Raw genomic sequence first — 26397 nt, forward strand, 5'->3', positions numbered from 1 at the left:
GTATTTCGCTTCATTCATGTTTGTTTCAGTAACCCTGTTTGTCTTCGGTGAACCTCACAAATCACTCTGTTTCAATTTACCCCGGATCGTTGCATCACTGGTAAAAATCCGGACTTCTCCTGCTCCTGGACTCGTTCTGGAGGAGTACAGGACGAGTCAAGTTTGTGGAGAGGCAAGCTCGCTCACTGCAAAGATATGTTTTTCATAGCTATAAAAACAGCTAAAAGTTTTTTTTTGCTAAAAGTTACATATTGGTGGTGAAATGTTCTATAATTTCCTGTTCCCTGTTCATATTTGGTCCTGAAAAGGATTGTTCCAGCTTTAATTGACTTTATTGAACAATAAGTCGATATAGTCGTTATTGCGACGCTCTGATCTCTCTGAAGTTCACAATGAAACACGATCAATCACATGAAAGCCACTGTCACCAGACAACGATTTAAACATGTCCCTGAATGTGTGAGTCTGTCGGTGACCTCTGACCTTTGCAGGAAGCCTCGCTCTTGTTGTGTGTTTATCCAGAGAGTGTGACCGGAGCAGAGGTCAACCGCCCAGAAACAGAGCACAGACGGCCCTCGCTCAGAAGGACTCCATTTTGTTACTGTTAACGATCAGAATTTAACTCCAGAATTAAACTCTATTCTTTGTCTTTTATTCTCTAAAGACGCTGCACCTGATTTTTACTGCTGTAGAAACGTGAAAAACAGAACGATCATTTTAAACCCATCTGGAGGTTCGGGGGGGGGGCAAGAGGAGATACTGTTCAGAGGGCCAGGTGAGGCCAGGTGAGGCCAGGTGAGGCCAGGTGAGGCCAGGTGAGGCCAGGTGAGGTCAGGTGAGGCCAGGTGAGGTCAGGTGAGGCCAGGTGAGGCCAGGTGAGGTCAGGTGAGGCCAGGTGAGGCCAGGTGAGGCCAGGTGAGGTCAGATACAAGAGTAGCTCTTCGTCTCTCTGACTTGAGCAGCAGTTCCCACGAATCCTTTTTTACTTTTACTTTCTCGGACCACTTTGTACTTCTACTTGAGTAACATTATTTTGAGGAGACATTACTCTTAATTTAGTAAAACATTGGCTCCTCTTCCACCTCTCTGAAGAGTACCCCGACACTACTCAAGATCTAACAAGGTGACCAGCAGTTGAATAAAACTGACTAAATTCAGCCCAAACTCGACCACCAGGAGGAGCTCACGGAATCTTCTCTATCCGGGAATCAAACCGGCGACCCTGAGCTCTGCCACGCTTCTCACAGGACCCGACGTGTTTGTTTGTCGCCGCACACAGCTGTAAATGCTCTTGATTTGATCCTGGTTTAGCAAGAAAACCTCCTGAAAACCTCTCTTTATGTCACGCTTTGGCTTTGGGTCATGTTAGACACATTATGACCTGGAAATATCAGATTTTGGCTCTTTGTCTTCAGTGGCAAGGCAGGTTTATTTGTAGAGCACATTTCATACACAAGGCAATTCAAAGTGCTTCACACAGCAGGAAAAATGCATTCAAATCACAAATAAATGACAGAAACAGAAATACAATAAAATTAACTAAATAAAAAAAAAACACCTAGCCAAATCCAAATTTATCGGACCACATTGGCAGGCATTTCAGACACTCCTTCCCATATTTATTTGACATTGCAGCATGACAGGTGTCTCCGGGATGGACACATCACTTTTAGATTGATTTGTTCCCATATCTGCACGCTTTCTGCAAACTGCACACGTCTGTGCTGAGCGTATGTTTCTTTTATGACGACTCTCTCGTCGACACCTCCACCTGATGTTTGGCGCTTTGTATGTGACGTCAGAGTTCTGGTCCCGGTCCCGGTCTAGGTCCCGGTCCCGGCCCCGGCCCCGGCCTCGGTCTCGGTCCTGGCTCAGGTCCTTGCCCTGGTCCTGGTCCTGGTCTTGGCCCTGGCCCTGGCCCTGGTCCTGGTCCTGGTCCTGGTCCTGGTCCTGGTCCTGGTCCTGGTCTTGGCCCTGGCCCTGGCCCTGGCCCTGGCCCTGGTCCTGGTCCTGACCCTGGTCCTGGTCCTTGCCCTGGCCCTGGTCCTGGTCTTGGTCCTGGTCCTGGTCCTGGTCTTGGCCCTGGCCCTGGCCCTGGCCCTGGTCCTGGTCCTGACCCTGGTCCTGGTCCTGGTCCTTGCCCTGGTCCTGGTCCTGGTCCTGGTCTTGGTCACGGTTGAAGCTGCAGTAGATATTTGCCTCCAGTGAAGTCTCAGCTTCATTAACACAAAGAGTTATTAGATCATCCATTAAAGTCCTCGTCAGAGACACGGCTTCACTTCTCTTCAGCTTCACTCTCTTTCTTCATGAATCCTGAGCTAATCTTCTGCTTCTTCTCTAAGACGCACAAAAAAGAACAAAAACAAACAAAAACACCACATTCTGAATTTCACACATTTGTGAAAGTTAGAATCTGGAGCTGTTTTAAAGTCCGTGAATCACATATTCAAGACCAAGACCAGGACCAGGACCAAGACCAGGACCAGAACCAAGACCAGGACCAGGACCAGGACCAGGACCAGGACCAGGACCAGGACCAGGACCAGGACCAAGACCAGGACCAGGACCAGGACCAGGACCAGGACCAGGACCAGGACCAAGACCAAGACCAGGCCCCAGATCAGAGCCAAGACCAGGACCAGGACCGGGACCGGGACCAGGACCAAGACCAAGACCAAGATCAGGACCAGGATCAGGACCAGGACCAGGGCCAGGACCAGGGTCAGGACCAGGGCCAGGGCCAGGACTCTGACGTCACTGAACACAAAGAGACTCAGAATTGACTGCAGTGACGTGAGCTCCAGGGCCACAGTCAGTGACCGCTACGCACACAACAAACCAGCCTGACCGTTTGACTGAAATACTGTGGCCTGTTTGTGCTAGCTCCGGTCCAGTCCCGGTTCAGTCCCGGTTCAGTCCCGGTTCCAGTCCCGGTCTAGTCCCGGTCTAGCCCAGTCCTGGTCCAGTCCCGGTCTAGTCCCGGTCTAGTCCCGGTCTAGTCCCGGTTCAGTCCCGGCCCTCATGGGTGGCCTTCCCGAGGTCTGGAGGCGGAGCCAGTCTCCATGGTCTGGTCTGGACTCTCAGAGGAATCCTGGTCTTTACTGGAACTGAGTTTATTGTTGACTTTGAGGACCAGAGGGAGGGGCCGGTCTGCAATGTCCAGGCTCCTGAGGGCCCCTGATCCTGAAGGCCCCTGATCCTGAGGGCCCCTGATCCTGAGGCCCCCTGCAGTAGCGCAATAAAAGTACTACAGTATTTAAGTACTGCATTTTATTTTATCAAAATTTCCCAGTGAAAATTCATATTTACTATATTTTATTGGAGTTGTGCTTTCAAATCAGTAGCTTACATTTGATAAATATATGATTTTACTATTTTTAATTTAATCTTTGCTCCTGGTCATTTTTACCGTAAAGTCCAAGTCAGTTTTTCATGGTGTTTTCATTAAGAACAACGTGTTTTATGTGTAAAAACTTGCAAAAAATGTATTGGTTCATTTTCTTGAAATATTAGATACAAAAACATTTACAGAGGGGATTTTGGATTTCTTACTCACAACTCACATTTCAATTTAGTTTTTTTTTAGATCTAAAACTTGAATAAATCAGATCTGGAATTAAATATCAACAAGTCCTTTTGTTGAGTCTGAGATTGTGAAGTCTGTTGTGTGTCGGTGCATCTTTACTTTGTCTCTTCTAGTTTTAACGTCTGAGGTAAAGAGCCTGTTTAAATGTCGACAGAGACACACTGATAAAGTCTAAATAGAAATTACTTAGACAGTTCTGGGTGAATAGGTTTAGAATCAGCAGATCAGATTGAGCAAACACATCTTTTGTTTTGTAATAGTTTTGAGTCTGGGAAGCACTTAAGACACAGTTTATAAAATGCACCAAGTAAATAAAGTATTTTTTTACATTCACGTCACACTTCATCATGAAACTCTGCGCTGTCAGTGAGTTTTGTGTACTGTTATCTGCATTATCTGAGATTTAGAGCGTAAAAGGATTTGAGGAGAAAACCCTGGTGTTTGTCTCCCTCTGGCGGTCACAACACGCAACTGGAAATAAAACTCACAAAACTAAATTTAAAAAAAGAACGTGTCATTTCAGTTTCAGATGGTGTAAACTGGTGTAAACTGGTGTAAACTGTTGGAAACTGACGCAGACAAACAATTGCATCAGAACGTTACAGGTTTGCGCTTCTGCCCGATCAGCTGGCCGCTCCGTCACGTGACCACTCCACTTCCTGTTTTCTTTTTCTTCACATTTTTGGAAACATCTGACTTTTCACGAAACTCGTTTTTATTTGACGTTTTTGACGCTTCGTTTTCGCCTCCGTCGCCGTCATGTGACTCTGCCGCAGGACACACATTTTCGCCTCGACCTTCTTCCTGTTTACACAATAATATTCTTCTAAAGTGTGCATGGTTTCTAGAGATTATTGGACTTTGGACAAAGCCGAACTCGTCCCGTGCTTGTGCAGATTCAGAAACGTATGATCGATTGCACCTTTTTGTCTCAACGTTTTTGTGAACAACAGGTACGTCTTAAATCGTCATATTCGTACACGCACTTTAGTGAAAGGCTTGTGATCGCTTAAGTATTGCCTAGTTTGACTTAAAATACTCCTTGACACTGGTTTGCTACGTCTGTGATCTGAAGAACAAGCCTCTGTTGGTGTGATAAAGCCTCATTTGAAAACAGTGGGGTCCTAAATTTTTGACAGGGCGAGGTCAAAGGTCAGCAGCCCCTCCTCCTACAGAAGCCGATAAGAAACTGTTGTAAAGTGAATTAATCCTGCTCTGGATTTAGACAAAGATAAACGTGATTTGTCTTTAGAGCTGCTTCCTACTAATACTGATACTACTACTATAACTTCAGCTACTATAACTACTACTACTACTACTACTACTACTACTACTACTACTAAGCTTTTAATTTATTCAGATAGTTTATTTTCCAGTGTAGAAATGACACAACACATGGAAAATAAATACTATAATCTATCTTTTTGGGGTAAAGTCTATAATATATCTTTAGATTAAATGGAAAAACTCCACATTTCTCTGAGTATTTGTCCAGTAAAACCTAAAGGTCTTGATTTTGTGTCTGTTATAATCCATGAAATGTCCAGTAAATGCAGTAAAATCCAGTGTTAAATGTGTTTAAAGCAGCTCTGATGTCACTAACATGTATCTGAGGCTTTTACTATGACATTCTGAGCTTAATTCCAGTGAAATCACTTTATGTTCCTCTCAAATTTTGCTCCATTCCAGAATTTACAAAGTGTTGTGGTGAAAACGTCCACCCAATAATATAACTACTCGTAAAAGTATTTCACTGCTGATACTGCAACAGAGATACTTTCAGTTCAGATACTGCAGTTCAATATTGTGTGTTTTATTCTGTTGTTTTTACGTTTTAAACATGTTTTATTGTACAGAGGTTTGAAAGGAGCTTAAAAATCAATTGTATTATTATTATCGGGACACGCACTGGAATCGCTTTAAATTAACTTGTTTTGACTTTGTTCGGCTGGATTGAGTGTTTTCGTCGTGTCGTTGCGATGTGTCTTGGCTCTGAGTCCCCCGGCTCCGGCCCCGCCCCCCGGCTCCGGCCCCGCCCCCCGGCTCCGGCCCCGCCCCCCGGCTCCGGCCCCGCCCCCCGGCCGGCGCCGTACCGCGTTTCCACAAAGGAGGAACTCATGAAACTGCGGAGAACAGTCGTCTTACCCGGAGATCGTCACGTTATCCCGGCGGACATCCTAAGGAAAACGCAACGAGGCAGACGGGCTGGACGTAAACTCCGAGAGAAGAGAGGGACAAACAGGAAGTCGGTTCCCGCCGTAGTCGGCTCTAACTCCTGAGGAGACTCAGGTCTTTTGGAGTGACAGGGCCACTCCTGAAGACCTTCTACGACTCTGTGGTGGCATCAGCTCCTGTACGGTGTGGCCTGCTGGAGCAGCAGCATCACAGAGAGGGAGAGGAGGAAGCTGGACAGAGTCATCAAGAAGTCCAGCTCCGTCCTGGGCTGTGCTCTGGACTCGGTGAAGGAGGTGGGGGACAGAAGGGTCCTGGCTAAACTCACATCTATGCTGGACCATGAGTGTCGCCCCCTGCAGGTCACTCTCTCCGCTCTGGAGAGCAGCTTCAGTGAGAGACTGATCCACCCTCGATGTGTGAAGGAAAGGTTCCGTAGGTCTTTCCTTCCTGCTGCTGTCAGACTTTATAACAAAAACTGTTAGTACTGAACACTCGCAATACTGACCTAACCTAATACTGATGTGCAATTCTGTCGTATGTGCAATTGCTGTTGGAATTCATGTGCAATTCATGTGCAATTACTGTGAAATTCATGTGCTGTCGTGGCACATATTCATGTGCAATTACTGTCGTGATCACATGCAATGGTATTTATGTATTTATTTATTTGTCTATGGGAGTTTTTATTTATTTATAGGAGATCTTCTACTGAAAGTGTTTTTCAGACTTCCTATAAGTGATCTGTTCTGTTCTTCTGGATCTACCTCTGTATCTACCTGCGTTGCACCAATGAAATTTCCCCATGTGGGACAATAAAGGAATATCTTATCTTATCTTATCTTATTATTGTTATTATTATTATTATGATCATTATCATTATCATTGTTATTAGATTGTACAATATAAATACAACACTATAAGTAAATTGTATTTTTGAAAATTCAGTTTCTTCCATTGTTTTCAGATATTGTTAGAAAGAACCAGTTCATTTTTCAGGTTGTTTGCAGATGTGGGAGGGCCTCTCTATGGCACTGGGTGGGTCTTGCTCAGAGACATATTTTGTTTTCCAGCTCTTCGGACTTTGTCTCGGGGGAAAATGCCGTCAAATAAATGTGTGTCAGACGCTTCCATCACTCAGTTTGTGAACTGCAGGATCCTTCGAGAGCACAATCTGCAGAGGTGACAGAAGTACTACAGATACTTCATAAATCTTGCAGATCCGCTGAGCTTCACGTCCTTCTCTGTCTCTGTTTGAGGGAGGACCTGTGGGTGCGCGAGGGCCGCATCCTGGACCCGGAGAAGCTCTTCTTCGATGAGAAAGGATTTGCAGATGAACGAGTGGACTGTGAAGGCTGCATCATCGCTCCGGGCTTCATCGACGTGCAGATCAACGGTAAAACAAATATGACCGATGTGGCTGTCGCTGACGGCATGTTCAGACAGCGTTACACGTGAGACTAAACAGCCACTGCACAAGAGGCAGAAGACACTATGATTCAGGACCACAGAGCGCCGTGCATCTTCATCCTAAAGCCACAAACCACCCTCTGAGCAGGAGAAGAGATGGTTTATGTTCATAAAGATAATAAACCCCTCTTTAAACAGAAATGAAGGTTTAAGGTACAACTTACCGGTCGCGTACAATAGTGTGTTGAAACCCTGGAGCTGGAGACGCCCGGGGCATTATGATGCTAATCAGGTCCTCAGTGATGAGGGAACTACAGTTTAAAATATGATGTTGATAGGCTATTACAGGATACAAGAAGAGTAGTCTCAAGTGAAACTGTAAACACCCTTTATCAGGAGGTACCGCCCAGTGGGCAGGGCCCACGCAGAGTAGGATAAATATCTGAGATCCCAGACTCGATCCGCAGATTGAGAATGACTCTTAGATCAGAGTTAAAACATCTTTTTTTTTCTAAAAACAGTGAAACAACTGAACCCTTTGCTATAATTAAGAGTTTTTGTTTCTCAGGAGGATTTGGAGTGGATTTCTCTCAGCCGACCTTAGACGCAGCAGCAGGAGTTCGTCTGGTGGGACAGAAGATCCTGGAGCACGGAGTCACGTCCTTCTGTCCCACACTGGTCACATCTCCCCCCTCTATCTACCACCAGGTCCACCTCACTCCTCTAGTCCTGCTTTAGACCTGCTTTAGTCCTTCTATAGACCTGCTTTAGTCCTGCTTTAGACCTGTTTTAGACCTGGTTTAGTCCTTCTATAGACCTGCTTTAGTCCTGCTTTAGACCTGCTTTAGTCCTGCTTTAGACCTGCTTTAGTCCTGCTTTAGTCCTACTTTAGTCCTGCTTTAGTCCTGCTTTAGTCCTGCTTTAGACCTGCTTTAGACCTGCTTTAGGCCGGCTTTAGGCCTGCTTTAGTCCTGCTTTAGACCTGCTTTAGTCCTGCTTTAGACCTGCTTTAGTCCTGCTTTAGTCCTACTTTAGTCCTGCTTTAGTCCTGCTTTAGTCCTGCTTTAGACCTGCTTTAGACCTGCTTTAGACCTGCTTTAGTCCTGCTTTAGACCTGCTTTAGTCCTGCTTTAGTCCTGCTTTAGTCCTGCTTTAGTCCTGCTTTAGTCCTGCTTTAGACCTGCTTTAGACCTGCTTTAGGCCGGCTTTAGGCCTGCTTTAGACCTGCTTTAGACCTGCTTTAGTCCTGCTTTAGTCCTGCTTTAGACCTGCTTTAGACCTGGTTTAGTCCTTCTATAGACCTGCTTTAGTCCTGCTTTAGACCTGCTTTAGTCCTGCTTTAGACCTGCTTTAGTCCTGCTTTAGTCCTACTTTAGACCTGGTTTAGTCCTTCTATAGACCTGCTTTAGTCCTGCTTTAGGCCTGCTTTAGACCTGCTTTAGACCTGCTTTAGTCCTGCTTTAGTCCTGCTTTAGACCTGCTTTAGACCTGGTTTAGTCCTTCTATAGACCTGCTTTAGGCCTGCTTTAGACCTGCTTTAGTCCTGCTTTAGACCCGCTTTAGTCCTGCTTTAGTCCTGCTTTAGTCCTGCTTTAGTCCTACTTTAGTCCTGCTTTAGTCCTGCTTTAGTCCTGCTTTAGACCTGCTTTAGTCCTGCTTTAGACCTGCTTTAGACCTGCTTTAGACCTGCTTTAGACCTGCTTTAGACCTGCTTTATTTAGTCCTGCTTTAGACCTGCTTTAGACCTGCTTTAGTCCTGCTTTAGACCTGCTTTAGACCTGCTTTAGACCTGCTTTAGTCCTGCTTTAGTCCTGCTTTAGTCCTGCTTTAGACCTGCTTTAGACCTGCTTTATTTAGTCCTGATTTAGACCTGCTTTAGACCTGCTTTAGCCCTGCTTTAGTCCTGCTTTAGACCTGCTTTATTTAGTCCTGCTTTAGACCTGCTTTATTTAGTCCTGCTTTTGTCCTGCTTTAGCCCTGCTTTAGCCCTGCTTTAGTCCTGCTTTATATTGTAACATGCGAGACTGAAGTGTTCCTGGCTCTGATCCTGATCCTGATCCTGATCCTGGATCTGGTCCTGGCTCTGGTCCTGATCCTGGATCTGGTCCTGGTCCTGATCCTGGATCTGGTCCTGGATCTGGTCCTGGATCTGGTCCTGGATCTGGTCCTGGATCTGGTCCTGGTCCTGAGCCTGGTCCTGGTCCTGGATCTGATCCTGGTCCTGGTCCTGGATCTGATCCTGGTCCTGGCCCTGGTCCTGGTCCTGGTCCTGGTCCTGATCCTGATCCTGGTCCTGGTCCTGGATCTGGTCCTAGTCCTAGTCCTGGTACTGGATCTGGTCCTGGTCCTGGTCCTGGTCCTGGTCCTGGTCCTGGTCTTAGTCCTAGTCCTGATCCTGGTACTGGATCTGGTCCTGGTCCTGGATCTGGTCCTGGTCCTGATCCTGGATCTGGTCCTGGACCTTGTCTGTTCTGCAGGTTCTTCCTCAGATCTCAGTCCAAAATGGAGGGCAGCACGGAGCTGGAGTCTTGGGTACGTGTGTGTGAGAAATGACTAATTAACACGACACTTGTCTCGTTAGCTTGTTAGCTCGTTAGCTCATTAGCTTGTTAGCTTGTTAGCTCGTTAGCTGAGCTGTTTAGATTAACGCAGTCTTTAGAACGTCTTTTGATAAGACGTTCTAATTTAGTTGATTTAGTCTTCTTTTGACTAAAATTTTGATTTAGTCAAATTGCTGTTTATGGTTTTAGTCTGATTTTAGGCAGCAAAAATGTCTTGCAACACATTTTTAAAATTTAAACTCTTTAATTTATCGCTTGTAGAGTCGTGTTCGTTAGACATTTGTAAGTCTTGTGTTTGGATCAGAAAGGAAGAGGTTAAATGTACTTTTCACACGTCCATTTCATTTGTTTCTTTATGTTTAAGCGTCTAAAACATAATCATAGTCAGACTGTAAACAGACTGTAAACAGACTCTAAGCAGACTCTAAACGGACTCTAAACCGACTCTAAACCGACTCTAAACCGACTCTAAACAGACTCTAAACCGACTCTAAACCGACTCTAAACAGACTCTAAACCGACTCTAAACCGACTCTAAACCGACTCTAAACCGACTCTAAACAGACTGTAAACCGACTCAAAACCGACTTTAAACAGAATGTAAATAGACTCTAAACCGACTCTAAACCGACTCTAAACAGAATGTAAGCAGACTCTAAACAGACTCTAAACCGACTCTAAACCGACTCTAAACCGACTCTAAACAGACTGTAAACAGACTCTAAACAGACTGTAAACAGACTGTAAACAGACTCTAAACAGACTCTAAACCGACTCTAAACCGACTCTAAACCGACTCAAAACCGACTTTAAACAGAATGTAAACCGACTCTAAACCGACTCTAAACCGACTCTAAACAGAATGTAAGCAGACTCTAAACAGACTGTAAACAGACTCTAAACAGACTCTAAGCAGACTCTAAGCAGACTCTAAGCAGACTCTAAGCAGACTGTAAACAGACTCTAAGCAGACTCTAAGCAGACTCTAAACAGACTCTAAACAGACTCTAAACAGACTCTAAACAGACTGTAAACAGACTCTAAGCAGACTCTAAGCAGACTCTAAGCAGACTCTAAGCAGACTGTAAACAGACTCTAAACAGACTCTAAACCGACTCTAAACCGACTCTAAACCGACTCTAAACAGACTCTAAACAGACTGTAAACAGACTGTAAACAGACTGTAAACAGACTCTAAACAGACTCTAAACAGACTGTAAACAGACTCTAAGCAGACTCTAAACAGACTCTAAACAGACTCTAAACAGACTGTAAACAGACTCTAAACAGACTGTAAACAGACTCTAAACAGACTGTAAACAGACTCTAAACAGACTGTAAACAGACTCTAAACAGACTGTAAACAGACTCTAAACAGACTGTAAACAGACTCTAAACAGACTCTAAACAGACTCTAAACAGACTCTAAACAGACTGTAAACAGACTCTAAACAGACTGTAAACAGACTCTAAACAGACTGTAAACAGACTCTAAACAGACTGTAAACAGACTCTAAACAGACAGCATGTTCTTCTACTCACGCCTCCATGAGAGCTCCTCCCACATCCAGGAGAGACATGAGTCTGAGTGGACCATGTTCACTGAGCTGTGGTCACAAGGTCTTTGGTGCTTGTCGTGGAGACAAACCCTGAACCTGGTGGTGGACACTGGGAGTAAAAGAAGCCTTCAGGCTGAAGAACACGTCCTATCAGGGCTGGATGTGAGGCTCCTGTCAGCTGTCAGGGGTCGGCAGGTCAAGCTCAGCTCGTGCAGTTTAGAAAGGCCATTGAGGGGAACTATCGATCTAACTCAAAATCACAACAGCAGTTTCCTCGATGGGCAACAGTGAAAAACAGATTAAACAATATTCATAGGAGATTAGCAAATGGATAGTGTCCCAGCACCTCCTTAGGTCCTTAGACCCTCCTTCTCGGCAAGTAAAAACTACAAAACCCTTTGGTTAAATGTAGAAATCTCTGGGAGAGCTCCTGGTCAAATAAGACTCTGAGGTTTCTTACAGTAGAACTGGAGGCTACACTGACATTGTCCAGTGTGACTATCTGCTCAGATAAAGCGTCTCGTAGATGCTTAGGGCCAAGCACAATGACCTCGGTTTTTTCAGGGTTAAGAAGCAGGTAGTTAAGTGTCATCAAGGTTTTTATCTCCTTCACACAAGCACTAAGTCTGTCTACTTGATCGCTCTGATCAGGTTTCATTGATAAATACAGCGTGTCATCTGCATAGCAGTGAAAGTTAATGCCATGCTTTCTGATCATGTGACCTAACGGCAGCATGTAAAGAGTAAACAGAACTGGACCCTGTACTGACCCCTGAGGCACACCAAAAGTTACTTTAGAACACGGTGAGGAGCTCTGGTTTAGATCAATGTGATATAAAGCAGCTGAGCACTGTCCCTCCGACCGCTACATCACATTCTAACCTCTGCTTTAGAAAATGGTTAAGGTACGCTTTATTGTCCACATGCCCCTGGGGTATCTCCTCAGGAGCGGTGGTCGCTGGGGAAACCAGAGTTACTCGAGGAAAGCCAGCCAGACACAGGGAGGAACATGCAAACTCCACACAGATAGGCCCGGTCAGCTCGGGAGTCGAACCTGCAACTTGCTAGCCACTGTGCCACCGTGCCACCAGAATGTTGTGGTCAATGGTGTAGAACGCTGCACTGAGGTCCAACAGAACCAGTATTCAGGAAGAGCAGCGTGGTTTTAATCCTGGTCGTGGAAGACTGGACCTGCTCTATACTCCAACAACTGCTCGAGGGTTCATGGGAAGAGACATCTACATTTGAGAGACATTGTCCCTCCAGCATGTCCAGGGAAGTCCCAGACACGCCGGAGGGACAATGTCTCTCAGCTGGCCCCTGGAAGAGCAGGATGAGGTGGGGAAAGGGTGGTCTGGACCTCCCTGCTCAGACTGCTGCCCTCGCGACCTCGCCCCAGATGAAGTGAAGGAATATGGATGGATGAATGGAACACTCTTCAGTCATTGCATTTCAAGCTTTACTTAGTTGATCATGTATTTTGTGTGTGATGTGTTTTAAAAGTCTCAGCGTACAATCATTTGACTGTAGTGTGCGTTGGTGTGTGCCAGGCGTGCACGTGGAGGGTCCGTTCATCAGCGCGCAGAAGAAAGGCGCTCACCCGGAGCAGTTTCTCCGGTCCTTCTCGTCGCCCGGGCTCTCTGACCTGCTGCAGACCTACGGGAGCCTGGAGCCGGTGCGTGTGGTGACCCTGGCCCCGGAGCTGGAGCACAGCGGCGGCGTCGTGAGCGAGCTGAGCCAGAGAGGCATCACCGTGTCGCTGGGTGAGTCCACATCCGAGACAAATCCCTCTCGAGGGGGAAGAGACAAGGTTCAGAAGGTCAGCAGATGGTCTGAAGGTCGCTCATGCTAAAGTGTCTATTTCCTCTGGTCTGAAGGTCGCTCATGCTAAAGTGTCTATTTCCTCTGGTCTGAAGGTCACTCATGCTAAAGTGTTTGTTTCCTCTGGTCTGAAGGTCGCTCATGCTAAAGTGTCTGTTTCCTCTGGTTTGAAGGTCACTCATGCTAAAGTGTCTGTTTCCTCTGGTTTGAAGGTCGCTCATGCTAAAGTGTCTGTTTCCTCTGGTCTGAAGGTCGCTCATGCTAAAGTGTCTATTTCCTCTGGTCTGAAGGTCACTCATGCTAAAGTGTCTGTTTCCTCTGGTTTGAAGGTCACTCATGCTAAAGTGTCTATTTCCTCTGGTCTGAAGGTCGCTCATGCTAAAGTGTCTGTTTCCTCTGGTCTGAAGGTCACTCATGCTAAAGTGTCTGTTTCCTCTGGTCTGAAGGTCACTCATGCTAAAGTGTCTGTTTCCTCTGGTCTGAAGGTCACTCATGCTAAAGTGTCTGTTTCCTCTGGTCTGAAGGTCACTCATGCTAAAGTGTCTGTTTCCTCTGGTTTGAAGGTCACTCATGCTAAAGTGTCTGTTTCCTCTGGTTTGAAGGTCACTCATGCTAAAGTGTCTGTTTCCTCTGGTCTGAAGGTCACTCATGCTAAAGTGTCTGTTTCCTCTGGTTTGAAGGTCACTCATGCTAAAGTGTCTGTTTCCTCTGGTTTGAAGGTCACTCATGCTAAAGTGTCTGTTTCCTCTGGTTTGAAGGTCACTCTGCAGCAAACCTTTCTCAGGCAGAAGACGCCGTCCAGAGCGGAGCTTCGTTCATCACTCACCTCTTCAATGCCATGCTGCCTGTGAGTCTGTGCCATTTATGTGTCAAATCAAATTAAATCAATTTACTTTTTGTAAGGCCCAAAATCACAACAACAGTTGCCTCTGAGGGCCACAGGGAGAAATGAATCAACAATGTCTGTGGTGGCGAGGGAGTCAGACAATGTCTGTGGTGGCGAGGGACGATGTCCCAGGGTCCTCTGTCCTTAGACTCTCCTTCTCGGCCAGGAAAAACTACAAAAAAAAAACTCTTTGGGAAAAAAGCGTAGAAACCTGGAGGAGTTCCAGTGAAGGAGAGATCCGACTCTCACAGACGGACAGACGGACACGAGGGAGACTGGAGCTGGACCCACTCTTCAGGCAGATGAGGGACCGACTGAGGCGAGCTGGACCCACTCTTCAGGCAGAAGAGGGACCGTCTGAGTCGAGCTGGACCCACTCTTCAGGCAGAAGAGGGACCGTCTGAGGCGAGCTGGACCCACTCTTCAGGCAGATGAGGGACCGTCTGAGGCGAGCTGGACCCACTCTTCAGGCAGATGAGGGACCGTCTGAGTCGAGCTGGACCCACTCTTCAGGCAGATGAGGGACCGTCTGAGGCGAACTGGAGCCACTCTTCAGGCAGATGAGGGACCGTCCACACAGGGCAGGGACCACTTCACCAGGAGAGGGACATCTGGGTCCACAGGTCCTCAGGAGTGAGAGAAAGAAAAGAAGGCGGTGTGAACTGTTTGCAAGTGGAATCAAAAAATAAATATTGTTTGATAGCATAAGTAGTCAGAAGAAGAAGAGGATAGTGCTCAAGCTGACATACTTCCCCCAGCATAGTTACTCCTAGGGCAGCGTAGCTGAAGCTGTGGGTTTATGTTTCTGTTCCTAACTAGTCTGACCATAAGCGATTTCGAAGAGGAACGTTTTAAGCCTGGACTTAAATGAAGAGACTGTGTCAGCATATTTAACATGGGCCGGGAGCTGATTCCATAACACAGGAGCTTGGTAGCTAAACGCTCTACCTCCTACTGTACTTTTAGAGACTCTTGGGACCACCAGAAGGCCGGCATTCTGAGAGCGAAGAGCTCTGTTTGGATGATATGGTTCTATAGCATCTTTGAGGTAGGATGGGGCCATGTCATTTATGGCTTTGTAGGTCAAGAGTAGAATTTTAAATTTGATTCTGGACTCGACGGGGAGCCAGTGAAGAGACTTCAGCACTGGCGTAATGTGCTCTCTTCTTTTTGTTCCTGATAGTAATCTTGCTGCTGCATTTTGAACCAGTTGAAAGCTTTTTATGGAGCTTTTAGGACACGCTGCAAGCAGGGAGTTACAGTAGTCTAATCTAGTCGTTACAAATGCATGGATAAGTTTTTCAGCATCGCTTTTAGGCAGAATTCTTCTGATTTTGGCGATGTTGCGCAAATGGAAATAGGCTGTTTTACAGACTTGATTTATATGAGCTTTAAGTGAGAGCTCCTGGTCAAATAAGACTCCAAGATTTCTTACAGTAGAACTGGAGGCTACACTGACATTGTCCAGTGTGACTATCTGCTCAGATAGAGCGTCTCATAGATGTTTAGGACCAGCACAATGACCTCGGTTTTTTCAGGGTTAAGAAGCAGGTAGTTAAGTGTCATCAAGGTTTTTATCTCCTTCACACAAGTACTAAGTCTGTCTACTTGATCGCTCTGATCAGGTTTCATTGATAAATACAGCTGAGTGTCGTCTGCATAGCAGTGGAAGTTAATGTCATGCTTTCTGATAATGTTGCCTAATGGCAGCATATAAAGAGTAAACAGAATTGGACCGAGTACCGAACCCTGTGGCACACCGTAAATTACTTTAGAGCATGGTGAGGAGCTCTTGTTTACATTAACAAATTGGAACCTATCAGATAGATAGGATTTAAACCAGCTGAGGGTTGTTCCTCCAACACCTACATCACATTCTAACCTCTGCAGTAGTAGAAAAAGCTTCAGTTGTAGTCATCTGGACTCAGTTTGAAAAAATAGACGCTTCGACTCTCATCCAAGAGTCATTGTCAATAACAGAATTTAGGTCGAGAACTCCGATATTAATACTGTTCTGTGGTAAGACCCGCCCATTGGGAGGAGCCTTCCTGCAGTAGAATGTTGTGGTCGATGGTGTCAAACGCTGCGCTGAGGTCCAACAGAACCAGGATTGATAACCAGTCCATCATCAGCGGCTAATAACAAATCATTTGTGACTTTAACTAGTGCAGTTTCAGTGCTGTGGTGGGCTCTGAACCCTGACTGGAAAACTTCAAATAAGTTATTGTCCTGCAGGTGGCGACAAAGCTGTTTTACTACAACTTTTTCAAGGATTTTAGAGACGAAGGGAAGATTTGAAATAGGTCTGTAGTTTACCAATAGGTCGGGATCTAGGTTAGGCTTTTTCAGAAGAGGTTTAATGACTGCATGTTTGAAGGACTGTGGAACATAGCCACTTTCGAGTGAAGTATTTATTATATTAAGAATAGGGTCTATAATTAGGGGGAGAATGTCTTTGAGGAGTCTGCTTGGAATGGGGTCTAGGACACAAGTTGAGCTTTTAGAGGACATAATGGCTGAAGTTATCTCTGCTTGATCAACAGCTGTGAACCTTTCTAAGTTTACAGGTGGATTTATATGAGACGTTAGATTTACAGCTTGGGCTTGTTCAGGGCTAATAGCGGGGGTAATTTCATCTAATTTATCTCTGATTGTTTTTATTTTATTGTTAAAAAATAGGAGGAAATCATCAGAGCTAAGTGTAGCTGGGATTGAGGGCTCTACTGCACTGTGACAGTTTGTTAGCCTAGCTACAGTGCTGAAAAGGAATTTAGTGTTACTTTTGTTGACTTCTATTAGATTTGAATAATATCTGGTTTGGGCCTTACGCAGAGCCTGCTTATAGGACAGCAGGCAACTTTTCCATGCTTTTAGAGATTCTTCGGTGTGAGAGCGACGAAATAATCCCTCTAACTTTCTAACTTTTTGTTTATGTGAACGCAGTTCTTGGTTGTACCAGGGGGAGGCGCGCTTTGGCCTAATGACCTTCTGTTTTAACGGCGCTACAACGTCAAGAGCAGACTTCAGAGAATTCATGGTCAAGTCGACACATTGATCACTTAAACTGGGACTAAAACTGTTCTCAGCAGGATCACATGACATGTCACTGAATATTGGCTCTATTATTTCTTTGAATTTTGAGATAGATTTTTCAGATATTGTCCTTTTCATTATAACTTTATTTTGTGGGACTGGATGATCTTTAAGAATAAACTGAAAGGTAATTAGGAAATGATCTGACAATATAGGGGTTTGAGGGAGGACAATGAGGTCACTAATCTCTGTTCCATACGTTAGGACAAGATCCAGAGTGTTCTTATTGGTGTGAGTCGGTTTATTTACATTTTGAGTGAAACCAATGCTGTCTAACAAGGCGCTGAAGGCATTACTGAGAGCGTCATCACTCATGTTCACGTGGATATTAAAGTCTCCAACTATAACTATTTTATCCCAGGCTAACACTAAGTTTGATATAAAGTCAGAAAACTCTGTTAAAAACTCTGAATAGGGACCAGGAGGTCGGTAGATAACTATGAACAAAACTCCTTTTTGGTTTTTCATATTTGGACATGTGATCGACAGCATGAGGCTTTCAAATGAGTGAAATGCATTGTTAGTTTTAGGGCTCATGAGTAGGCTTGAGTGTGAGATCACTGCCACACCACCACCTCGGCCTGTGCTCCTGGCAGTCTGAAAGTTAACATGGGTGGGTGGGGTGGACTCATTTAGTCTGACATAGTCGTCTTGTTGAAGCCACGTTTCAGTTAGAGCTAGAAAATCTATGTTATAGTCAGTAATTAATTCATTAACTAAGAGCGATTTGGAGGAAATTGCTCTAATGTTTAGCAGTCCACATTTTATGTGTTTATTCATTTGTGTCATTTGTGATTGTTATTTTCCTTAAGTTATTTGGTCTGACGCCTGAAATATTTTTTCTGAGATGTGACTTTTTGGCATTATTTGTACGAGGGACACGAGGGACACACACAGTCTCTATCTGTCTTGAATCTGAACACTTCACATGTAACAGAACGGGCGAGAGTTCAGCGAAAGAGGAGCGTCTTAAACTGCTGCTCTGCACCTGGGGCTCATCCCTAGATGGTCACTTAACACGACTAAGACTATCGGTCAAATTCCGAACTAATAGGGATGTACCCTCCGAAGTCGGATGGATGCCATCCCTGCGTATGAGCCCGGGCTTTCCCCAAAACGCACTCCAGTTATCAATAAAGACAACGTTGTTTTGAGGGCACCATCTGGATAACCAGCTGTTGAATGCTGAGAGACGGCTGTACAATTCAGCATTGATCCGATTGGGCAGGGGACCAGAAAATATTACAGTGTCTGACATCGACTTCGCTAGGTCACACACCGCGGCTACTTGAACTTTGAGCACCTCTGATTGTCTCCGCCGGGCGTCGTTACCGCCTGCGTGAATCACGACTCGCTGGAAACGGGTCCTACTCCGCTTTAAGATCCTAAGGTTTCCTTCGATGTCACCCATTCTGGCCCCCGGGTAACACCTAACGCTAGCAGCTGGCAGCTTCACGTCTCTAACAATAGAACTCCCGATTACAAGAGTTTCTCTCGTGTGTTCAGCGGGCATGTGATCGCTGAGGGGAGAAAACCTATTATAGACGTGAAGCTCACGGCGCTCTGAGGTTCGGCGTTTAGCGCCTTGTCCCCTCCGAACTGTCACAAATTGGTCCCTATTCTGTTCCTGGTCTAGTCCCGGCTGCACGGGAGACGTGTCGATCCTCACATTAAGGCTCCAGATGAAGATGTGGAGATTCTTTTGAGATTAAGAGTCTTGCATACAGAGAAAATAACTCCTGCCTCCAGAGGATAGACCCTGACCCCTGACCCCTGACCCCTGTCCCGTACCACTTAATCCTTGAAAATGTCTTTACCCTATGATCTGCTAGATTATTGGATATAAAGTTATTAGTACAGTGGTTAGAACCCCTGCCTTACAGCGGCGAGAAGGTGGCGCGTTCAACTCCTGGAAATCTAGACCTTATTTTGAAACGGTTTGACATTTTTGTGTCACGTAGATGAAACTATCACAATAATATTGATATTGCAGCACTTCCAGTCGTATCATAATCATTTCTCATGTTGTGCTGACCTTATGTTCTGAAACGACTGTGATTCTGACCTTAGTGTGTTTGTGGTCAGTTCCACCACAGAGACCCCGGCATCGTGGGGCTTCTGACCAGTGACCGCGTCCCCCCCGAGAGGACCGTGTTCTACGGGATGATCTCAGACGGGATCCACACCAATCCAGCAGCTCTGCGCATCGCCCACAGAGCCCACCCCAAAGGTAACGCCCAACAGAGCCCACCCCAACAGAGCCCACCCAAAAGGTAACGCCCACAGTGCCCACGCCCACAGAGCCCACCCGAAAGGTAACGCCCACAGAGCCCACCCCGAAGGTAACGCCCACAGAGCCCAGCCCACCCTAAAGGTAACGCCCACAGAGCCCACGCCCACAGAGCCCACCCTAAAGGTAACGCCCACAGAGCCCACGCCCACAGAGCCCACCCTAAAGGTAACGCCCACAGAGCCCACGCCCACAGAGCCCACCCTAAAGGTAACGCCCACAGAGCCCACCCTAAAGGTAACGCCCACAGAGCCCACCCCAAAGGTAACGCCCACAGAGCCCAGCCCACCCTAAAGGTAACGCCCACAGAGCTTCAGTATGGGGAGTTGTACATAATAAGTTTATATTTTACTTTCTTTCCAGGTCTAGTTTTAGTGACCGATGCGATCATGGCCATGGGGCTTCCTCCTGGACGCCACACTCTGGGGCAGCAGGTCCTTGAGATCCAGGGGCTGCACGCCTATGTCGCAGGTCTGGAACTGGATTCGCACATTGCACAGGCGACACATGTTTGTCACGTGTGGTGTGTGTTTAATGGCGTGTGATTATGTGGTTAAGTTTTCATTCTTTACCTGCTCAGCTGAGGCGGGGTCGGGGGTTCATTTATTTCAGCGCAGGTGCCTCTTTGGACACTAGGCTGACTCTCCGGGTCTGGAGCAGGTCCTTGTTACATGGACCAAGAGGACCCAGATCTGACTCGTGAGAGCGATCAAATGTGTTTTTCTCCGCGCGGTGACGGCACAGGAACTTATTTTGGGTTTGCAGGATTTAAATAAAAATGTTTGACTTTGACTTTTGACTTTTGGACCTACCTTGGAACACTGGATATGGATGATAGACTAAGAGGTCGTATGCAAGGTTAAAGAACATTAAAGGGGCGGTACGAAACTTTGTGGGGCAATCTTTGTCGTTCATAAGTGTCCAAATATAATTTGTAGTAATTCAAAACTGGTCAATCCTTAATTTGAAGTTTAAAAATATAGATATAGAACATCTTCAATGCTATATAAAAGCCCAATGTCTCTTTTAGTATCTATTAGTAATGCCCACATTCAGTGTGTTTAAAGTTTCATGTTTAACACTTTTCTGTTTGATTGCAGGCACAAAGACGCTGAGTGGCAGTATTGCCACCATGGACATGTGTGTGCGCCACTTCAGACACGCCTCAGGTCAGTGTTACCACTCAAACAGCTAGAGTTATCACAGGACGTAATGTTTAATGTGATGCAATTATAGCTCTGAAGTTATACAAAGGAGCGCTTCATATAATAGTGTGTGAGAACTAATGTTTTATGTTATAGTTCTTTAAATGTTGTTACTTGTTTATCCAGTCTCTGGATTTTCCCATTGTTTCCCTCTTTTGTCCTTGTTTTGCGCCCTGTTTTGACCCTGTTTTGACTTTGTGTTGAGCTCTGTTTTGACCTTGTTTTTTTATCTTGTTTTGACCTTGTTTTGACTCTGTTTTGACCTTGTGTTGAGCCCTGTTTTGATTCTGTTTTGACTCTGTTTTGACTCTGTTTTGACCCTGTTTTGACTTTGTGTTGACTTTGTGTTGACTTTGTGTTGAGCTCTGTTTTGACCTTGTTTTTTACCTTGTTTTGACCTTGTTTTGACTCTGTTTTGACCTTGTGTTGAGCCCTGTTTTGACTCTGTTTTGACTCTGTTTTGACTCTGTTTTGACCCTGTTTTGACTTTGTGTTGACTTTGTGTTGAGCCCTGTTTTGACCCTGTTTTGACCTTGTTTTGACCCTGTTTTGACCTTAAATTGACCTCTGTTTTGACCTCTGTTTTGACCTCTGTTTTGACCTCTGTTTTGACCCCGTTTTGACCTCTCTTCTATGCAGGCTGCAGTGTGGAGGAGGCTCTGGAGGCAGCCTCTTTACACCCGGCTCAGCTGCTGAACCTCAGCCACAGGAAGGGGGCGCTAGACTACGGCTGTGATGCAGGTCAGGCCACAGAAATAGGTTGGAAGTAAACGATTTGAATAGTTAGAATTACAGTTATATATATATATATATAATTACCATTTGGTAATAAAAGTGAGGTAATTCTACCTTTGAGACTAAACGTCCCTGTGTCTCCATGAGGTTTTATTCCGTATAAAATCTGCTAATTCTGTAGTTTAGACCTACATAAACCATATGTCATATTGGGTTGATGGAGGGGGAGAGAGTGCATTTATAGGGATGACTTCAGAGCCAATTGGTTGAGAGACAAACGTAGCGTCCGCAGTGATTGTGCTCTTTTAATAATGCGTGATACTTTGGTGTCGTTTGCAGACCTGGTGTTGCTGGACGACAACTTAAACGTTAAATCCACGTACATTTCTGGAGAAGAAGTTTGGAGGAAAAAGACATAATAAAAGTGCCTTAAACTGTACCACTGACACTAAACGACTGAACCACCAGAAGCAGGAGTAAAGTCAGTCCTTACTGTGAAATTAACCTTCCTGATCATTATACTTTATTTGTAGCCTTTTTCAAATAATTCTGTTTGTTTTGGTTAAAATATGATTCTTTATTTTTGTAATAAAGTTGAATTAACCTCACATTACCTTTTGTGTGTTTCACTAAAGCACTTGTAGTGGTGTTGTAGGCCATTGGGGGGCGATATCACACCTTTATATTCCTTCCTGCTCTTGAAAGAAAACAATATGTAATTATTCTAATGGAGACATCTGCTTGTCTCCACGAGAATATGTTATTGCCTGGAATGTTCCACAGTAATTTCCTCCATGGAGACAACCAGGCCAAGTCACAGGTCAGATCTGTGGAGAGGCGAGTCCACTATGTAAACACTTGTAATTTAATAAATGCAAGAAAGACTCGTTCAAAGCTCTGGTTTAATGTTGAGCGGTTTACTGTAGTCTCCTGTAGCAGCCACCAGGGGGCAGTGTTGTGCTTAATGTAGCATCCACCAGGGGGCAGTGTTGTGCTTAATGTAGCATCCACCAGGGGGCAGTGTTGTTCTTAATGTAGCATCCACCAGGGGGCAGTGTTGTGCTTAATGTAGCGTCCACCAGGGGGCAGTGTTGTGCTTAATGTAGCATCCACCAGGGGGCAGTGTTGTTCTTAATGTAGCATCCACCAGGGGGCAGTGTTGTGCTTAATGTAGCATCCACCAGGGGGCAGTGTTGTGCTTAATGTAGCGTCCACCAGGGGGCAGTGTTGTGCTTAATGTAGCATCCACCAGGGGGCAGTGTTGTTCTTAATGTAGCATCCACCAGGGGGCAGTGTTGTGCTTAATGTAGCGTCCACCAGGGGGCAGTGTTGTGCTTAATGTAGCATCCACCAGGGGGCAGTGTTGTGCTTAATGTAGCGTCCACCAGGGGCAGTGTTGTACTTAATGTAGGATCCACCGGGGGCAGTGTTGTGCTTAATGTAGTATCCACCAGGTGCAGTGTTGTACTTAATGTAGCATCCACCAGGGGGCAGTGTTGTGCTTAATGTAGCGTCCACCAGGGGCAGTGTTGTACTTAATGTAGGATCCACCAGGGGCAGTGTTGTGCTTAATGTAGTATCCACCAGGTGCAGTGTTGTACTTAATGTAGCATCCACCAGGGGCAGTGTTGTACTTAAAGGTGGTATGGACGATTTTTTTCAGCAAATTTTTTATCATATTTCCTCGTTGCGTGGATAAATCATTTGTCCTGCCACGTATCAATCATAAAACGCACCTACCGCTCACCTGCAGCCGCGTCAGGCTCGTCCCCACGTTTCCGCGTGTCTAAGCGCATGGATCTATCATAATATAGTTCCCTCAGTGTACGGGGCAAAATGAAGACGGAGAAAGACAGTTCGAGCTGACGCAGAAGTGGACAGAAATCTACGGGAGACGAGAGATGCGATGCGCTCCGTTGCGCTAATAAACAAACGCACGTGTGTGTTGTATCAGACCGCACGGGGGAGTGCACATGCGCACTTCCGCCTGCGTTCTCAAATCGCCGAAAAATCGTCCATACCGCCTTTAATGTAGCGTCCACCAGGGGGCAGTGTTGTACTTAATGTAGCATCCACCAGGGGGCAGTGTTGTACTTAATGTAGCATCCACCAGGGGGCAGTGTTGTACTTAATGTAGCATCCACCAGGGGGCAGTGTTGTGCTTATGAGCTCAGCGTAAAGAAGAATCTAATCCAGAGCAGATTTACAGTTTAAATAAACAATCTGTGTGTACGGAGTTTAAATGAAAAGTCTTTAGATGAAAACAGATGTGGAAATATCCGAGCGCGTTCACAAGAGCAACATGTTTACGTATTAAATGAGATATTTTGACTCCTTCCTGTAATCGTGATGTGATAATTTGAGATGGAGCAAACAAACGGCTCAGAATATAAAAGCACCATCTTCAAACCCATATTTACAACACTTCAGTTTAACATTTCAGGCATTTCCACGTTCAAAGACAAAATAAAAACACCTGTACAAGACACTGGGAATGTGAGTTTCGAGTCCTCCGCAGGCCCCCGGACCTCGCTTTGTGAACCTCTGTCTCATGGTGTCGTGTTGGGGGCAGTGAATGTGAAGAATTCGGAGCTTTACGGTCAACAGCAAAGACCCCATTCACCCAGAACAGAGCGGCAACATCAGCACAAACCTGAGGCCGGACCCCGACTGTACACGCCCCGTTTCCACTGGTTCTGTTTGGATCGCTTGGGTCAGAAAGTGTGTCGCTGTCTCAAGTCTCTGGTCAGGGCTGTTTTTCGTGGATCCAAACCGGTTCTAGCTCCCAAAGCGCTCTGGTTCTTTTGAGCTCCAGGTGGACTTTAGTTCAGGAGGAGGAGCTTCACAGCACAGCCAGATGATTGGACGAGAGAGAACACAGACTCAGGCTAAAACAAAACGGCAAAAAACATCGAATAACACGTCATCAAACTCTGACTTGATCTTGTGCTAAAGCGCTGTATTTCCACTGACGCTAACTTAAACACAAAGCTAGCAAAGCGCGTTAGCAACAGCCGTTTCCTGTTTATGGCCGCACGGCACTCGCTTTGTCAAGAGTATTATTATTATTATTACTATTAGTCACATTTTTGAACTTATAATCATGTTTTGGTTTCTTCTAGTCACAATTTGTCGAGTCTGATCCCATTTTTGTCACATATTTTTTATTGAGTCACGTTTTTGATGCTTTTAGACACTTTTTTGTAGCATTTTCACAGCACTCGCTTTGTCAAGAGCCAGAATCTGATATTTCCAGGTCATAATGCGTCTGACATGATCCAAAGCCAAAGCATGACATAAAGAGAGGTTCAAACACGGTGTAGAGGCTTTGAGAGAAGTCAAAGAAATGAGGCAAAACTGTTCCTGTGCACGCTAGCTTTAGCCACGCCCCTCACATGCAGAGAAGTCAAAGAAATGAGGCAAAACTGTTCCCGTTTACGGTAGCTTTAGGTTTAGGTTTCGGCCTGAAACGGGAGAAAACCTAGAGAACTGAACGCTCTGTGATCTGCAAAGTACAACCATTCAAATTGTCAATCGATTGTTCGGCCAGAATTTAGCGTCTTGAATCCCGCCCAGAACAGAGCTCTTTTCTCTCTCTCTGTCTTTGGCCAGTTTGACTTTGGCCTCGGTTAAATCCACGGCTAAAACTCTGGAGTCATGAATCGTGCCGTGTCTTCCTCTGCACCTCATGAACTGCACTGAATGTTTTATATTCACCTCACAGAGCTACACAATCATGAATAATCTGTGTGACAATAACGACAACGTGAAAGACTAAACACCAGAACAGACAGAAAGACACTAAAACAATAGATTAAATCAACCAAATGCGGATCAAGAGAGATTAAAAACCGCACAAACTGACTTTATAAATGTCACTATTCTTTTACAGAAGAGAAAAGATCCCATTGTTTAAAAAAAAAAGAAAGTCGAGACACAGTGAAATATCCAATTTGTGTGTTTTTAATCACATATTTGAACATTTTATGACAAGTACAACGTTTTTAAATTCAGATTAAAGTGATGATATGTAAGCTGCTTCAGGGCTGTGGTCACATGATCGGAGTACCCTTAACTCTCGGGCCCGGACCCAAAATGGAGTCACACCTTTTCAGGCTCTTCACATTGTCGCGTCATTACTGTTGGAAAAGTGTTTTCCTGAAACCACAAAGTCGACCTTTTATAATCACATTCATTTAGTTCATTCCCACATTTTCCACTACGTGTTCAAACAGAAACAATCCGACTCTCCCACATTCCAGGGTCAGTCTACAGTTGACCTCACGCATGACGCCGAAGAGCCCGAAACCACGGCAACAACCACGAAATGAACCCACCATCTCCTTCTGCGAGACGAGAGCGCAACCTGCCCCACTGACCCACTGTGGGTCAACTCTGGGTTTGAGCTCTTATAACTCTGAGTTTGAGCTCTTATACCTCTGAGTTTGAGCTCTTATAACTCTGAGTTTGAGCTCTTATAACTCTGAGTTTGAACTCTTATCACTCTGAGTTTGAGCTCTTATAACTCTGAGTTTGAGCTCTTATAACTCTGAGTTTGAGCTCTTATAACTCTGAGTTTGAGCTCTTATAACTCTGAGTTTGAACTCTTATCACTCTGAGTTTGAGCTCTTATAACTCTGAGTTTGAGCTCTTATAACTCTGAGTTTGAGCTCTTATAACTCTGAGTTTGAGCTCTTATAACTCTGAGTTTGAGCTCTTATAACTCTGAGTTTGAACTCTTATAACTCTGAGTTTGAGCTCTTATAACTCTGAGTTTGAACTCTTATCACTCTGAGTTTGAGCTCTTATAACTCTGAGTTTGAGCTCTTATACCTCTGAATTTGAGCTCATTTATCTCTGAGTTTGAGCTCATTTATCTCTGAGTTTGAGCTCTTATAACTCTGGGTTTGAGCTCTTATAACTCTGAGTTTGAGCTCTTAGAACTCTGGGTTTGAGCTCTTATAACTCTGGGTTTGAGCTCTTATAACTCTGGGTTTGAGCTCTTAGAACTCTGGGTTTGAGCTCTTAGAACTCTGAGGTTAGCTTTAGGTTTGGGATAAGCTTTACTTAATAAAAATA

General features: G+C 45.2%; 1 protein-coding gene across 1 annotated transcript; it reads left to right on the forward strand.

Annotated features, from left to right (window-relative positions):
* The first annotated feature begins 4398 nt into the window (after window positions 1-4398).
* Window positions 4399-21926, forward strand: amdhd2 (amidohydrolase domain containing 2). Its single transcript, XM_072442716.1, has 12 exons — window positions 4399-4539; window positions 6832-6940; window positions 7018-7154; window positions 7737-7876; window positions 9646-9700; window positions 12839-13051; window positions 13868-13956; window positions 19174-19318; window positions 19742-19849; window positions 20479-20547; window positions 21223-21324; window positions 21658-21926. Exons 2-12 carry the CDS (start codon window positions 6858-6860, stop codon window positions 21735-21737), a joined length of 1221 nt encoding a protein of 406 aa, XP_072298817.1. The 5' UTR covers window positions 4399-4539; window positions 6832-6857; the 3' UTR covers window positions 21738-21926.
* The last annotated feature ends 4471 nt before the right edge of the window (window positions 21927-26397 follow it).

This window comes from Eucyclogobius newberryi, unplaced genomic scaffold, assembly GCF_026437365.1.
Source record: "Eucyclogobius newberryi isolate DKJ021-1_F unplaced genomic scaffold, fEucNew1.0.hap1 SCAF_13, whole genome shotgun sequence".
In the NCBI taxonomy this organism is placed as follows: domain Eukaryota; kingdom Metazoa; phylum Chordata; class Actinopteri; order Gobiiformes; family Gobiidae; genus Eucyclogobius; species Eucyclogobius newberryi.